Below are 15,471 nucleotides of genomic sequence, written 5' to 3'. Positions count from 1 at the left end.
TCCTTTGTGAGAGTAAAATTCATAGTATCTTTTTCTCTTTGCCAGTAGACCAGTGCTTTGAACTTACTATACTTGTTAAATAGTTGTTGAATTAATATTGTTAGAAACCTGGTAGGTTGCAACTGTGACTTGTTCGCAGACTTTTAAAGCTGTAAGAGATTTTTTTTTTGCCTTGTCACACAGCATGTGGCATCTTAGTTCCTCAACCAGGGATAGAGCCTACCAGGGATAGAGCCTATGCCTGTTGCCTTGGAGTACAGCATCTTAACCACGGCATCACCAGGGAAGTCCCAAGCTATAAGAGACTTTTTAAGCTTAGATAACATGTCCAGAGTTACAAAATGAGCTTTGAAAGAGCTGAGACTGGAACTGAGTTTTCTAGAGTAAAGGGGATTCTGGAGGAAACACTGGAAATGATAGGCTCTCATTTCAATGCCACATGTTAATTTTTTTTTTTTAATTTAAATTTTTTAAAATAAAATTACTTCTGATGTATTCTTGGCCCCATTCTCTTAATATGTCTCCTTAAGTTTTTTTGTTCAAGTTGTTTCATCTCTTTTAGAGTGTTATTTGTTTCTTACTCTTATACTTTTCAAGCTATAATTTAAATCCCTCCAATCTAGAGTTTTACTTGCAGTCCCAATTTGTGTTTCATCAGTTGCCTGCATTAGAGTTGTCAATTTGTCTTTTTAATATTAATAAATACTCTTCTCTTGGCGGCTGATGATCTTATTCATATTTGAATCTTCATCATGAACCTTCCAGTGTTTTGCATATGTTGGGTACTAAAGTAATAATAGTTGAAATTACAGAAAATGAACTTCAAAAAAATTTAAATTTTACTTCATTAAATAGTGAGACTTTAACATGGTTCAATTTTGAAAAGCTCAGTAAAGTTTATAGTGAAAGGCTTGGACCGATGTTCCCCAGGCACCCAGGTCCACTCTTGTCAGTCAGTCAAATCTTAACTTAAAAAAAATTCTCTAAGATAATAATCACATTTTGGAAAAGGGTAGATGTAATTTTTTTTAAAATAAAACTATTTTCTTACAAAGGCTATTTATTTGAAACTGCAAAAAAACTTTGATTACTAGAGCTCTGATTTAGAGACAAAGGTAGGGATAAAAACTGCTCTGCACAAAAAAGCACAAACATGTTTTTAAGTATAAGTATTAGGGCAGGTCCACATTTAATACAATTACATAATCTTGATGAAGGGAACTATATAATGACATTCAAGTCTCTCTGTTTTTCTTGAGTAGTAGAATGCCAACCTAATAAACCTAACTGCACATAAAAGCCCTGTGAGATGACAGAAAAGTGTCAGACCTTTACTGTGGGCAAGTACAAGGTAATACATGGAGGAGAAAATAATTGTCCAGATTACACCAATGGATGAGTGAGTGCTAATCTAGCAAGAAACCTGGCTTCTATCTAAAATAGTAATGTTTTAGAATATTCTTTTGAGTTTGACCAAAGTAAGTTGAGGTTAATTTGTAAAATTATTACATAATGAGATTGAACAAGAACATGATATTGTGACATTAAAAGTAATGGGCAGTACAGCCAGAGCCAAGAGATAGAATTAAAGGTACACAGGTACATGGTAAGACACATAAGGACAAGCTGTTTTATAGCTTTTTATTATTAAAGTAGGATGCTTTAGGATGTTGTCCTGAGTTTTTAGTGTTAATTTTAGACAGTTAAAGACTTTCTCAATTCACTCTATGAAAGATAACAGTATTTATTTTTTAAAAAAATTCTCTTTGAGAACTGACCCATGAAATTAACTAGACATAACAGTAAATATGGGGATAACATTTTTAATGAAATTCACAGAAATATTTTTGTCATCTGCAGAACTATGTTATTGTGACAGAAATAAAAAAATGAAACCTAGTAGAGTTATGTTAACTTTTAACTTGACCATAAAATCTTCCTGAAAAACCACAGTAGATGTCAGTTACCTGGATTTTGAGCAGTATTCTCAGCTTTTCCAATATACTAGAGGAAATATTTTTTCTAGAGGAATATTAGAGGAAAATGCACACTAGGGGAAGCAATTTCTGACTGGAAGGGAATACTATGCTTCATAAGTAAGAGACCTTTTAATGCTTGAGTAGATGGTTGCATGTAACTGTCCATTAATTCAGTAGTTACTCTTGTATACTTAGTTTGCTCTGTTCTGACAGAATTTCTACATAGATGAGTCTAAATATGGGGTAAAATTCTAAAATTCTGAATTGATCATTTTATCCTTGTTACATTTAAGTGCACATATTTTAGTTGTGATAAAGGGTATGACTTTACTCTTCTAAAAATTTTATATAAATTTCACTTGTAGGAACTGTGTATGATGTAAGTCACTATAATGCTTTGCTTAAAGTCTACCTTCAAAATGACCATAAATTTTCACCAACTGACTTCTTGGCAAAAATGGAAAAAGGAAACATTCAACCAAATAGAGTAAGTAGTTGCTATTACAGGTGTGTTTATTGGTCATATCAACTTTTGTTTTTAACCAAGAAAAAAAATTATTAAAAAGTATTTACTGGCCCATTTCTTTGACAGGTGACGTACCAAAGGTTGATTGCTGCTTATTGTAATATGGGAGATATTGAAGGTGCCAGGTATGTAGTTTTATAAATGTATGTTTAAGCAAACAAATATGTAAGTCTTGTAGACCTAGAATATAGTCACTTAAAAAAAAAATTTTTACTTAGTAAGAAAATTGTTTCAGAAGGATTTTATCCTAGCGAATTTGGTCATATGACTTAGATAAAATACTAAATTATGTAAAAGGGGAAAGATAATTGAAAATTACTATTTTAATTAAAAGTATAATTTACTGGAGCAAAAGTTTAAAATTGTTGGGTTAAAAACTGGTTTTACTTTTTTTGTTCATTAAATTGCTGTTTCCAAAAACAAATGTTGATAACCATTTACATTGTATTCATTTATAAAACTGATAATATTCTCTTTATTTCACAAATGTTTTATATAAAATCAGTTGTGACATTGTTCATGTATAGTTTATTCCTACTTTTAGATGGAGGGTTTAGGAAATAAGGAATAAACTGAAATATACAATCTCATTTTTTAATGAAATGAATCTTGTTAAACTTTATGCTTTTTGAAGGTTAATTAGTAGTACAGAAATCAGATTTTTAAAATTTACCCTCTGTCTTTAACAAGTGTACTTGAAAACTATTGATACAACTTCAGGGAATGGGATTTTTGTATGCACATGTTGTAAAAAGTGTTTTTCACGTATTTCCAAGAAGTATTTTTATTTCTCTTTTCTTATAGCACGATTCTTGGGTTCATGAAAACTAAGGATCTTCCAGTCACAGAGGCAGTTTTCAGTGCTCTTGTCACAGGGCATGCAAGATCTGGGTAATGCTCAACCTAGGGATTTCCTCCCAAGTGAGGTTTAATTTATAGGAAGCTATTGTAGAAAATTCTTAAAACTATGTTTAACTCTCAAAAAACTCTTTTGAGTCTATGTGGTAGAATATGCACATCTTAATATAAGTTATTCTTAAATTATCTGTTTCATTAAATTTTTATTTGAAGGTTTTCAGTTTTAAAAACTGAACTTGATCCAAAGTAACTGACTTTGTAAAGTTTATTAACTGTTTTGCTAGTGCCCTAGAAAATATTTTTATTTTTGAAGAATATTTTACTAAATGTTATTCTTTCCTAAGAAGATAAATTTGAGGCATAACATACCCAGTGGAAGAGGGCACATTATTTAATGTCTGTAATTATTGTATAATTTGGTTTCTCTTTTGGAAAAGTTACCTATAAAAATTTGAGATGTTAAGGATCTTTATTATTTTGGAAACCTATTACTAGTTTAATATGTATTTTTAATACATGTTAATACATATACATTTTTATAATATATATCTAATATGTATTTTTCCTTTTTTGATGTTATGCTTCTAAATGTTTGTACTTAAGAATTTTTAATAAGTAGAGGAAATATATTCTAGATTAAATGGTATGACATTTGGCAGTATTATAGTAATCTGTTCTATTTTCTTTGAATTAATGTACAGAGATATGGAGAATGCAGAAAATATTCTCATAGTAATGAAAGAGGCTGGAATTGAGCCTGGTCCAGACACATACCTAGCACTGTTGAATGCATATGCCGAGAAGGGTGATATTGACCATGTTAAACAGGTGTGACTTACATAAATAAACATACTTTTAAATCATTTGTATAAACTCTTCAATTTTGTGCGATATGGGAAAGTGTAGTATATATCTGTTTTTAATGATATCTCTTATAGGCAGTCTTGAAGGAGAATTCTTACTATAGTTCAGTACTTTGCTGCTGATGTAACAATTATTGCTGAAACAGAATATTTTCTGTTTTACAAAAGAAGTCTTAAACCTTGAGATGGTGTGTGTCCTCAGTCTCTCAGTCATTTCTGACTCTTTGTAACCCCATGGACTGTAGCCTGATAGGCTCCTCTGTCCATGGGATTTTCCAGGCAAGAATACTAGAGCGAGTTGTCATTTCCTACTCTAGGGGATCTTCCCGACCCAGGGATTAAACCCATGCTTCTCTGAGTCTGCTGCATTGGCAGGCAGGTTCTTTACCACTGTACCATATATATAAATTTTAAAAATCTTGGTATTTTAATTTATTTAGATTTAATTTAAAAAATTTTGCATCTCACTTGTTCTTTTAATTTCTGGACCTACCTTTAGACCCTGGAGAAAGTGGAGAAGTCTGATCTTTACCTTATGGATCGTGATTTATTGCAAATTATCTTGAGCTTCAGTAAAGCTGGGTATCCTCAATATGTCCCAGAAATTTTGGAAAAAATTACATATGAAAGAAGATATATTCCAGGTAGTTTTAAAGTTTTTATTTTCATACTTTTTCTAAAAATAAAATTACTTTTACATGACGGAATGGACATTCTCTAGCAATAGGGTATTGTGGTAGATGAACATAGGATTCTTTTAAAGCTTTAATAAACTGAAAAAATTGAGTTAATGAACACATGGGAATATTTTGATTTGGAAGTATTTGTTATTTAGGCAGATAAATCCTTTTTGGTATTTACAGTTCATAAGTTTGTCTTTGATGTTGATATCAATGGGAAAACAGTCACAGATTTTGTTTAAGTCAGTAACAAAAGATGTCTTTGTTTTCTTTCCAGATACAATGAACCTCATTTTGCTTTTAGTCACTGAAAAATTGGAAGATACGGCCTTGCAGATTTTATTAGCATGTCCTATATCAAGGGAAAGCAGTCTGAATGACTTTGGCAGTTTCTTTTTACGACATTGTGTGACTATGAATACGGTATTCAAATAGTCCATTTTTACTTTGTAGACAGTGTAATCGGCAGTGAAATAAGATTGTTTAAAATAGAAGAACATACTATGAGACTAGATCAACTATTAATATAAATGTTAAGAAAACTTTGTTTTGGGGTTGGAAGAGTTTTGGGAACAAAGAGGATGAGGGGTTCACATTTTTCTTTTGTCTCAAAAGCAGAATATTTGCAGAAGGTCAAATGGTAGGATATTTGCAGATTAAACTGATGTGTAGTGTCTTTCTTTTCTAGCCTGCAGAGAAGCTTAAAGACTACTGTAAGAAGTTAAAGGAAGCCCAGCTGCACACATCGCCTTTGCAGTTCACACTCCATTGTGCTTTAGTGGCTCAAAAATTCGGTACTATATTCTCATAATTAGAACTCACATGAGTAAGTTTTGCTGAGGTAGCTTTGATATATTTTATGGTATCTCTTTCAGATTTGGCAAAAGTTCTGATGAAGGCTTTGAAGGAAGAAGGTTTTCCTATTAGAACTCATTATTTTTGGCCGTTGCTAGTTGGACATCAGAAAGAGAAAAATGTTCAAGGTTTGGTTTTACCTTTTACAGATATAGTGGTTCAGATGTTTCTGTACCCATTTAATTGAATTATTTGACAAAATATACTTATTAAACCTTATGAGGAAATAGAATTGGTTTAAGTCATGGTAAAGTATTAGGTAAAAGCTTAAAAGACAAACAGAATGGATTTCTTTGATCTTAATTTCATTTCTTATTTCATCTCTAATCTTGGTATTCAAACTTGTGATTGTGGCTTTAAATAGTTGATCATTTTTAAGTTCTTCAAAACATTCTTTAGTTCTTGATTTTACATACATATAGTGTTTGAAATTAGTTTAACTTTATTAAAGTCAAAGTTAATGTACCGTACAACCAGACCATTTTCTTTCTGGACCAGTCTGTTTTTCCTTTACTGAGCTGTTACAATAATAGGAAAGGCAAGAGAACTTTTATTGCAAAATAAGTGCTCATGGCCTGACAGCCTACTGATTGAAGGACAGAAATGTTCATTCTTTCAGGTTCTTAAGTACGTTTAAGCATTTAGCATACTTTTCCCTGTACACATGGGATGTCTATAGGATATGAATAAGAATTGAACAAATATTAAATTTTAGAGTACAGTATCTAATTCCTTGGTTTGCATTATTGGTAATTCAGAAAGAGTAGTCTCATAAAAAGATGCTTTTAACAGAAGTACTTCCCCCTTGGGGAAACAAAAAATGGTCTTTTTCATTTTATCTTGCTGTATAATGTGCTTTAGAATGAGATGCAGGGTTGTTAGTATGACATTGGGTGACAAACAAAATGCACAAACAACAAAAAAGTGCTTTTAGCAGACTTTCATATTGCAATTTTGTTTTAAATATATAGCTGTCTTCTGGTTTAAAGGAAATAGTGAAACAAGTATTCCCTAATTGTTTCTGGCTCTAAAAGTATCTAAATCCTTTTTAGAAAAATCTTTGGGAAAACAATGTGTTAGTTGATTAACTCTTTGTGTATCCTCCAGTTCTGAAAGCTCCAAGAGGTATCCTTTAACCTAGTATTTTTGAACCACAGAAAATCTACATCATTCCATGAAAATCCTTGGGCATATGAGTATTGTCCACTGTACACAGATAAGAATATAGTTGAGTACTCCCACTGAAACCTTTGTTTGTTCATCAGGTCAATTTTTTTTCCTCAACCTATCAGAGTATCTAGACTTGAATTGTTTACCACATTTTACTACTTAGTAAACATGAAAGAATTCAGATAATTTCTTTCCATAGTTGTATCTCAGACTAGTAGAGAAGTGGACTCTTATCTCCTGGCCCTCTTTTCTTAGACTCTTAGGATCAAAGGTACCTTTTTGAAAGTTCACATTGTATTAATGAAGGAACTGCGAGCCCAGAGAGAGTCAGTGAATGGTCTTAGGTTCTACATGTAGTTGTCAGTAGTGCTTGGATTAGAACACACTTTCTGTCCTCCTATTTTAAATACTCATTGTTAATACCTTAACAACTCCATATTCAGACATTGATGAATATACTGTATTTGTTTTCTAAAAATTCTTAGCTATTGGTTAAAAATTAGGTATTGATTTTTGAATTAAGGACATTTTTAAAAAGTGGTACCAAGTTATTTTAATCAATGAAGATTTTTAACTGGAAAAATAAGAAAACTGAGGAAGTTAGCCTGAGACTACAAGAGATTGTCAGCTGGTTTATAGTTTTTAAAAACTCATTTCTCCCTTGCAAGTAGTCCTGAAAATAAAGTATGTATTCTACAGACTTTTCTTCATGTAACAGGTCAATGACTGTATATATTTTATATATTTATATAATATAATATAATATATATACAAATATATATAATATATATAATTATATATATTATTATTTATATTTATATTTTATATATATTTTTTTTCGTTCAATTCACTCGCTCGTTGGGTCCAACTGCAGCATGCTAGGTTTCCCAGTCCATCACCAACTCCCAGATCTTGCTCAAACTCATGTCCGTCAAGTTGGTGATGCCATCCAACCGTCTCAGCCTCCATTGTCCCCTTCTCCTCCTGCCCTCAGTCTTTCCCAACATCACAGTCTTTCTAGTGAGTCAGTTCTTTGCATCAGTTGGCCAAAGTATTAGAGCTTTAGTTCCTCCAATGAATATTCAGGACTGATTTCTTTTAGAATTGACTAGTTTGATCTCCTTGCAGTCCAAGGGACTCTAAAGAGTCTTGCAGCACCACAGTTGAAAAGCATCAATTCTCCAGCACCCTGTAAGTTAAAGAAGTAACATTCTTACTAGTGCAGTGACTTTATCTTTTGGGGAATGTCATATGTAAACTGGTAGAAATAAAATAGAAGACAGTAATGGCTGCAGAGATGAGGATGTAGAGGAGTATTTTTCATGAGGAGAAAATAAAACTATTTAGGAAATCAAAGAAAGGTATTCAGAGCTCAGATCAGACTGAACCAAGTTTTCAACTGTAGCGTGATCAAATGTTTATTGAATAGAATTTTTCTGGCTGCAAATTTGGCCATCACCAAGCCCTAAAAAAGATTCTTATAACGACTTCCTCATGGCTTATCTTGCTGGTGTTCTCTGTGGCGCAAATGGAAAAATCCTCTCTTAGAATTTTAGTGGACTGGCCCAAGTGAGAGGAAATAATGCAGAATGATTAAGATCTACATGCCGTGGTATATTTTTAGAAACCTGAAAATAAGAATATAAAAGAGGTAAAATATGAAAGGAAAGGCTGGTATGAAAGCTTAAATACCAGTTGAGTAAAATGGTTGAGTAGGAGGTACTTTTTATTTTTCTTAGTAAAATGTTTTTTATTGAAAATCTAAACAAACAAATAGAAATGCATCTATGTGTGGTTTCATTGGAAGCAATTTACCTTTTTCCCCCAAATGGCTTACAATAAGTTTTTTTAATTTGAACAAAATCTGTACTTTAGTTAACAATACTGTATCACACATTAATTTCCTGTTTTTTTTTTTTTTTAATTTTTAAAAAACATAGTATTTTCTCTATATTCTCAGAATTGGATTAGAAGCTTCAAGCCTTGTTCAGTTTTTTTGGTTTTAAAGATCACTAAGGTAATAAATTTTCTAGACTTTTAGCAGTAAATACTTGATGCCAAAATACGTGGAACTATATCAAAGTTTTGAGTGAATATAAATTAGAAAGCTAGCTTTCTATTCATACTAAGTCAAACAAGTAGAATAAAAAAGAATCCTTATTTTAGGTGGTACTTTTTAAAAAATAAATTCCCTCCTTGTAAAGTGAGTTCTCTGGGTAGAGTCTAAAATCATGTGGCGTAAACAGCCCTAGTCAGTGGGATTTGTTCAGAAAACTCATGTATCTTTCCCAGTAGTTTGTAGTACTTTAATTCCTTTAAAACTTTTGAATGGCGACTTCCCTTTCGCTTTATAAACTATATTGTGCTTACATTTGAAATGCTGTGCACTAGATCATTTAGATTTTCTAAGGTCACAGAGGTTTGGGGCCCTTTTTATCTAGGTTAATATATGAATATTTTTTAAAAATGTGGATTGTATTTTTGAGGAAGATATATGTAGGTATGTCAGATCATTCACCTTTCTTTCTTCTTATTGAGAAGTGTTTGCATCTTCCTGTCCGACTATAGTTACTGAAGTGAATATCCTTGACTGAACTCATCTGAGCAATGATGGGAATCCAGGTTTTCATAAAACTGCTTTAGTTTCAGTTGGAAAGATACATAAGTTAAAAAATGGTACCAATGCAGGTCATCTAAACAGGCAGAATGCTCTCTTCCTGACCTGAAAAGCATTATTAGAAGATTGGAGAATTAAGAGATTAAAATATATTTGAGGCATTGATGATGAGAAGTGTTTGTGTATAGGACTCTTCTTTCTGTAGTCAGTTTGTTGACCTGTTTGCAAGAAAATGAAATAGTTATGCTATTAGAGTATTTTAAGACAGCTAAAAAAATTTTAGTTGTTGTTACTATTAACATTTGTTTAGTATTTTTAGGGTTTCACACAGATTTTAGTTTCAGTGACCACCCTGAGAAGTAAATATGGAGCTTTATTATCATTCCTGAGTCCAAAAGGACTTGATCTTAGGTCCTTCTGATTGGAGGGGAAAGTGTAGGTTTTTCCTTTTTTGTAGTGTTTCAAGCACCTACCTGCAGTTAGGAAACAATGTTTCTATTTTAGGACATGTCTTTGACCTTGAAGAAAATGCTTACTTTAACATTTTTGTTAAAATAAAGATTATTGGACTTCTGGAGGCATTTCCAACTTTATTTAAGTAGAGAAATCTATACTCTTCCCCCGAGTAGGCTTCTTAATATAGAACTTTATATACTGATCAACTGAGTTGCAATACTGGGATTCTTTTTGTTCAGTCTGTTTTTTCAGTTGTCCTCCATCTTCCTGTAGGCCTAGACCCCAAGACTTTGTCCCATACCTGTGAGTAATGTTTGCAGTTTTGATACTTTGCTTCCATCCATTTAATAGGCTTGGACTCTTACAGGTCAGAAAATTGTTCTGTTTATTGAGTGCCTTGATGTATTGCCTTTCTTATTACATGGATAGTAGGTAGCAGGATCAAGTCAAATGTTAAATGTTAAATTGTTGTTATGTGTTAAAATGTCTAGAAGGCACAGTTTGGGTATGTTGCCATTTCTAGTGTGTAAGCTTAGAAATTATGGCCCCGTAAAGTGGAGTTTTTCTGAATGTTGAGCTCAAAGCCAACTTTCTCACTCTCCTCTTTCACTTTCATCGAGAGGCTCTTTAGTTCCTCTTCACTTTCTGCCATAAGGGTGGTATCATCTGCATATCTGAGGTTTTTGATATTTCTCCCAGCACTCTTAATTCCAGCTTGTGCTTCTTCCAGCCCAGCATTTCTCATGATGTACTCTTCATATAAGTTAAATAAGCAAGGTGACAATATACAGCCTTGACTTATTCCTTTTCCTTTTTGAAACCACTCTGTTGTTCCATGTCCAGTTCTAGCTGTTGCTTCCTGACCTGCATACAGATTTCTCAAGAGGCATGTCAGGTGGTCTGGTATTCCCATCTCTTTGAGAATTTTCCACAGTTTATTGTGATCCACACAGTCAAAGGCTTTGGCATAGTCAAGAAAGAAGAAATAGAAAACTAAGATGGCATCTGGTCCCATCACTTCATGGGAAATAGATGGGGAAATAGTGGAAACAGTGTCAGACTTTATTTTGGGGGGCTCCAAATCACTGCAGATGGTGATTGCAGCCATGAAATTAAAAGACACTTACTCCTTGGAAGGAAAGTTATGACCAACCTAGATAGCATATTCAAAAGCAGAGACATTACTTTGCCAACAAAGGTCCGTCTAGTCAAGGCTCTGGTTTTTCCAGTAGTCATGTATGGATGTGACAGTTGGACTGTGAAGAAAGCTGAGCACTGAAGAATTGATGCTTTTGAACTGTGGTTTTGGAGAAGACTCTTGAGAGTCCCTTGGATTGCAAGGAGATCCGATCAGTCCATCCTAAAGGAGATCAGTCCTGGGTATTCATTGGAAGAACTGATGCTAAAGCTGAAACTCCCAATACTTTGGCCACCTCATGCAAAGGGTTGACTCATTGGAAAAGACCTGATGCTGGGAGGGATTGGGGGCAGGAGGAGAAGGGGATGACAGAGGATGAGATGGTAGATGGCATCACCGACTCGATGGACATGAGTTTGGGTAAACTTTGGGAATTGATGGTGGACAGGGAGGCCTGGCGTGCTGCGATTCATGGGGTCGCAAAGAGTCGGACATGACTGAGCAAGTGAACTGAACTGAAAGTGGAGTTACTCACATTTACTCTGCCATTAAGTGCCAGAACCAGAGTTGAAAGCTAAGTCTCTTTAAACTGCAAACCTTGCTTTTTTGTTTTGTCACTTCACTGTAATGTCGTACCTGAAATTTAGAAATTTACTTTAACTGTGCTCATGAAAGTAGTCATTACTAGCCAGAAGATACATTGAGGACATTAGATTAGCACAGGTCTATTACTAGTAATTGAAAAGCAGCTATGTACTGTGCCAAGTGCTTAGTAATTTTTGTGTATGAAGAAGAGCCCAGTGTGACTTGCCATTTTTATGATAGATATAAAGGTTATTAGTACAATTCTCAGAGAGTTGTTGGAGGAATAGCTTCCGATTTTTCTTGCAGTTATTTAGGCTTGTGTGTGCTGTAGGGACCAACTTGACATGCGTGTTCTCTTTATATGTAAGCACATGCTTTGTCTTTTGGGGTTTTTTTCCCTGTGTTATTTTTACATCTTGAAAAATACATCTAATTAAGGTTTTGAAAATACTGGGTAATTTTAAATATAATGAATTGTTTAAAAGGTTTTGATCCATAATCTGAATTTTATCTAAAAAATGTGCAATATTCGTAATGTAGTCAGACTTGTCTTCTGACTTGCAATTCTGTATTCAGTGAGAATTTATAGTCAAGTTTTTGTACTAGAATCTATTACATAAGAAACTTAAAGAAATATAGCTTTTATGTAGATAATACCATAGATCAAAAGCAGGGATTTTTTTTTAGGGGAAGTTTTAATAATGTGAAAGTAATGAAGCTAAAGAAGTAAATTCTAAAGAGAAGTAAATTCTAAAGAAGTAAATTCTAAAAACAAATGAGGTCTTTCTTAAACTTGCTTCTGTCAAAGCAGGTAGCACCTGAGTAGTTTGACAATATTCTAGAGCTAATTGGTCTAATTTAAAGAAATCAGTTTGTACTATTTGAAGCTAACCATAGCTTTTGAAAACATGAACTGTCCTTTTGAGAAGTTAATAAAAGATGTTTTTATGAATGGGGGAAATGAAAGAACGAACAATTTACTAGATTCTTACAGTGTAAAATACAATGAGACTAGCTCATTAGAATCAATTATTCTTTCTTGTGTTATTAAATAAGAATTCACAAGGTAGTTATTAATACAATAAGGGAATTCTTTACATACGTGCTTAACTCTAAAACTTTTGTCTCAAACAGATCTCCTCTCACCCCACTCCTCTAATCCCTTGTCTCTGATATTTATTCATGTCAAGTTTTATTTTATAGATCCATCAATGCTGTGTGATAGCAGTGATGTTTTATGATCTCTGTTCAGTTGGGATACTGGAAATTATTAAGCACCTGGCTTAATTGTTTTCATTTTTCTTATAAATTCTGGAGTATTTCCTTACTGTTTACTCCTGAATTAATAGGGAGAGATGAAGGAAGGAGTAGTTTAATTTTTTTCATTTAGCGTGTTATTACCCAGTTTTGTTCTCTGTCAGACAAACAAAATGCCGAGTACTTTTCCTACATTACAATTCAAATAGATGAACTGAACTTTTCATCTTTTGTTAATGTATTCTAAGTCTTCATCTCTGTGTTCTTAAATTTGATCTTACAGGTGTAGTGGAAGTCCTCAAAGGAATGCATGAAATAGGAGTAACTCCTGATCAGGAGACCTACGTTAATTACGTGTTTCCGTGCTTTGATAGTATAAAGTCAGTTCGTGCTGTTTTGCAGGTGAGCACAGTGTGGCTTTAATTTCATAACTGAAGAGAGCATCTTCCCTCCCTAGTGTTTTGTGGTAACCAAGGGAAAAAGTCACTGAGCTGAGGACTAAAATGATTATGTTGGTATATAACTTTCTAAAGCTTTGTGAAAATATTGATGAGTGTAACACCTGTAAAGTTGTTAAACTTTAAAATAATTTTAAAAGGGAAAGTAACATTTGTCTTGTGTTGAAGAGAGAACGTGCCAATATCACACAAAATTTAAATAAAACAATTTCACTCTTCACCCCGCTCTACAATGTAACTGTACCTATGTTTTGAGTAGTACTTTTCACTTCTCTATGAATTTTCATAATAAACTCTTAATAAATTTACTATTCCGTTTTTTTTTTTGAATAATTTTTTGTTTGACCCCAAAGCTTTATTTTCCTACCAGACACATCCCTGTCCTCACCAGAATAAGCAAGACATTCATAAAAGGGCCTATGAAAAATTAACTTGGATAGTGCACTGGCTCAGCAAATGGTTGCACTTTGATTTTCAGAATAAAGCACTAGGCAATTAGGAACAACTCTGTAGAGTACCACATACTTGAAGAAGTAGTATTTTGCTCAGAAGACCTGTTTCTTAGGTGGTTATTCACATAATGCCTTTATTTTTCTATGTTGTTAGAGTATCTTTTCTTTTAAATAATTTCATAATTACATTCCTCTTAAAGATACAATTTATGTCTTGAGTGTCTTTAGCTTTCTTCCCTGAGTCCTTAACAGTGTATTTTGAGACTATGCTATCCATATTTATCTGTTAAAAAAATGGATTAAAAAAGGTAATTTCCTCACATATTCTTATTTCCCCAAAACTTATTCTTCTCACTTGGCACCTTTACATTATAGTATGTAATTCCACAAATTATTTTTTATGATTAAATGTCTTATTGTATATTATACCAAAATATATCTTTATTTCTTATTATTGACTAGTTGATTTTTAATATTGTGCTGTTATTATAAAGTGGTTCAGGGAATATGTTCAGCTGAATTTCAGCTCATTTACTTAAATTATTAAATATGATATTGAGACAAGTAATTACCATTTGGAGTTAAGTAAAAATAAATTTGACCTGTACCTCATTATATGCCTTAAAATATCATTTTGGATCAATACATTCTTTGTTTTGGATTAGTACTGTTGTAAATGAGAGAGCAGTTCTAATGTCTTCAGTAGTGAACTCTCCCTAGAAGGAAGGCACTCTAATAGTAACAGATTATATGAATTTGAAGATAAACATTTAATTTAGGATGTTGAAACTCCATCTCATAGCTTTTGCTATAGTTTGTTTATTCAGTTTATTTGTATTTTAGAAAATGATCTTTTAAAATGAAAGGTTATTAGAGTTTCTGATATGAAGAAATTTGAATATTTTTAGCTGAGGTATATTATCATTGAAATATGCTTTATCCCTAGGAAAATGGATGTCCACATGATGATAATGTATTTTCTCAAGCTGAATTGAGAAGTAAAGCAGTAAATGGAGACTTAGATTATATTTTATCATTTCGTAAGTATGCAACATAAGTAGTAGACTTGGCAGGTGTTAATTTCTGTGACTTTTGAGAGCATACAGGGTAGTCCATGCCCTCACTCTCTGCCTCGGGTAGTTCAGAGTAATTTCCGTGAAAGGGAGGAAGTTTTTGTAAGTTTAAAAAAATTATCCTTATAAGACGGTTTATGAATTGAAATTTATAAATAATTTGGAAGTAGTTTTAAAATTTAAAGGACCTTGGAAGTAGCATGGTGTAAGGTTGGAATGGGGACCTGAAAGGCTTGGATCTTATTTATGATGAACTGCTGATTATGGGATCAGAAACAAATCTCTCTACCATTCTTTTGTTTCAGTTTCATGAAATGGGATTGTATTGCTTGTCTCTCTACCTTGTGGGAGTTACGAAAATCCTATGAGATGTGGTTTCTGAAAGTGTTTTCTAAACTAATGCTATTATGGCCCTAGGTTATGTGAAGCTAGCTCCCAGTCCTCATTAATGAAACACAGCAAATGTTTACTAAACACTTATAAATGATAGAGTGCTTTACAGTG

General features: G+C 33.0%; 1 protein-coding gene across 2 annotated transcripts in view; it reads left to right on the top strand.

Moving 5' to 3' along the window:
* The window catches only part of LRPPRC (leucine rich pentatricopeptide repeat containing), a 102,650-nt gene that overhangs the window by 13,263 nt on the left and 73,916 nt on the right, over nt 1–15,471 (top strand). For both annotated transcript variants that reach the window (XR_005718397.1, XM_040224716.1), the window contains exons 4-13: nt 2,345–2,466; nt 2,572–2,630; nt 3,310–3,396; nt 4,065–4,191; nt 4,726–4,870; nt 5,184–5,329; nt 5,595–5,700; nt 5,782–5,889; nt 13,268–13,386; nt 14,841–14,934. Coding sequence is in view for 1 of the 2 variants with exons in the window: in XM_040224716.1 (XP_040080650.1) it covers nt 2,345–2,466; nt 2,572–2,630; nt 3,310–3,396; nt 4,065–4,191; nt 4,726–4,870; nt 5,184–5,329; nt 5,595–5,700; nt 5,782–5,889; nt 13,268–13,386; nt 14,841–14,934 (1,113 nt within the window). In the remaining variant the exon portion in view is untranslated. The remainder of the gene's footprint in view (nt 1–2,344; nt 2,467–2,571; nt 2,631–3,309; nt 3,397–4,064; nt 4,192–4,725; nt 4,871–5,183; nt 5,330–5,594; nt 5,701–5,781; nt 5,890–13,267; nt 13,387–14,840; nt 14,935–15,471) is intronic.

Source organism: Oryx dammah, unplaced genomic scaffold (genome assembly GCF_014754425.2).
Source record: "Oryx dammah isolate SB20612 unplaced genomic scaffold, SCBI_Odam_1.1 HiC_scaffold_25, whole genome shotgun sequence".
NCBI classification, from domain to species: domain Eukaryota; kingdom Metazoa; phylum Chordata; class Mammalia; order Artiodactyla; family Bovidae; genus Oryx; species Oryx dammah.
Note: the sequence above shows the minus strand (reverse complement) of the source record. Positions and strands in the feature narration are given on the sequence as shown.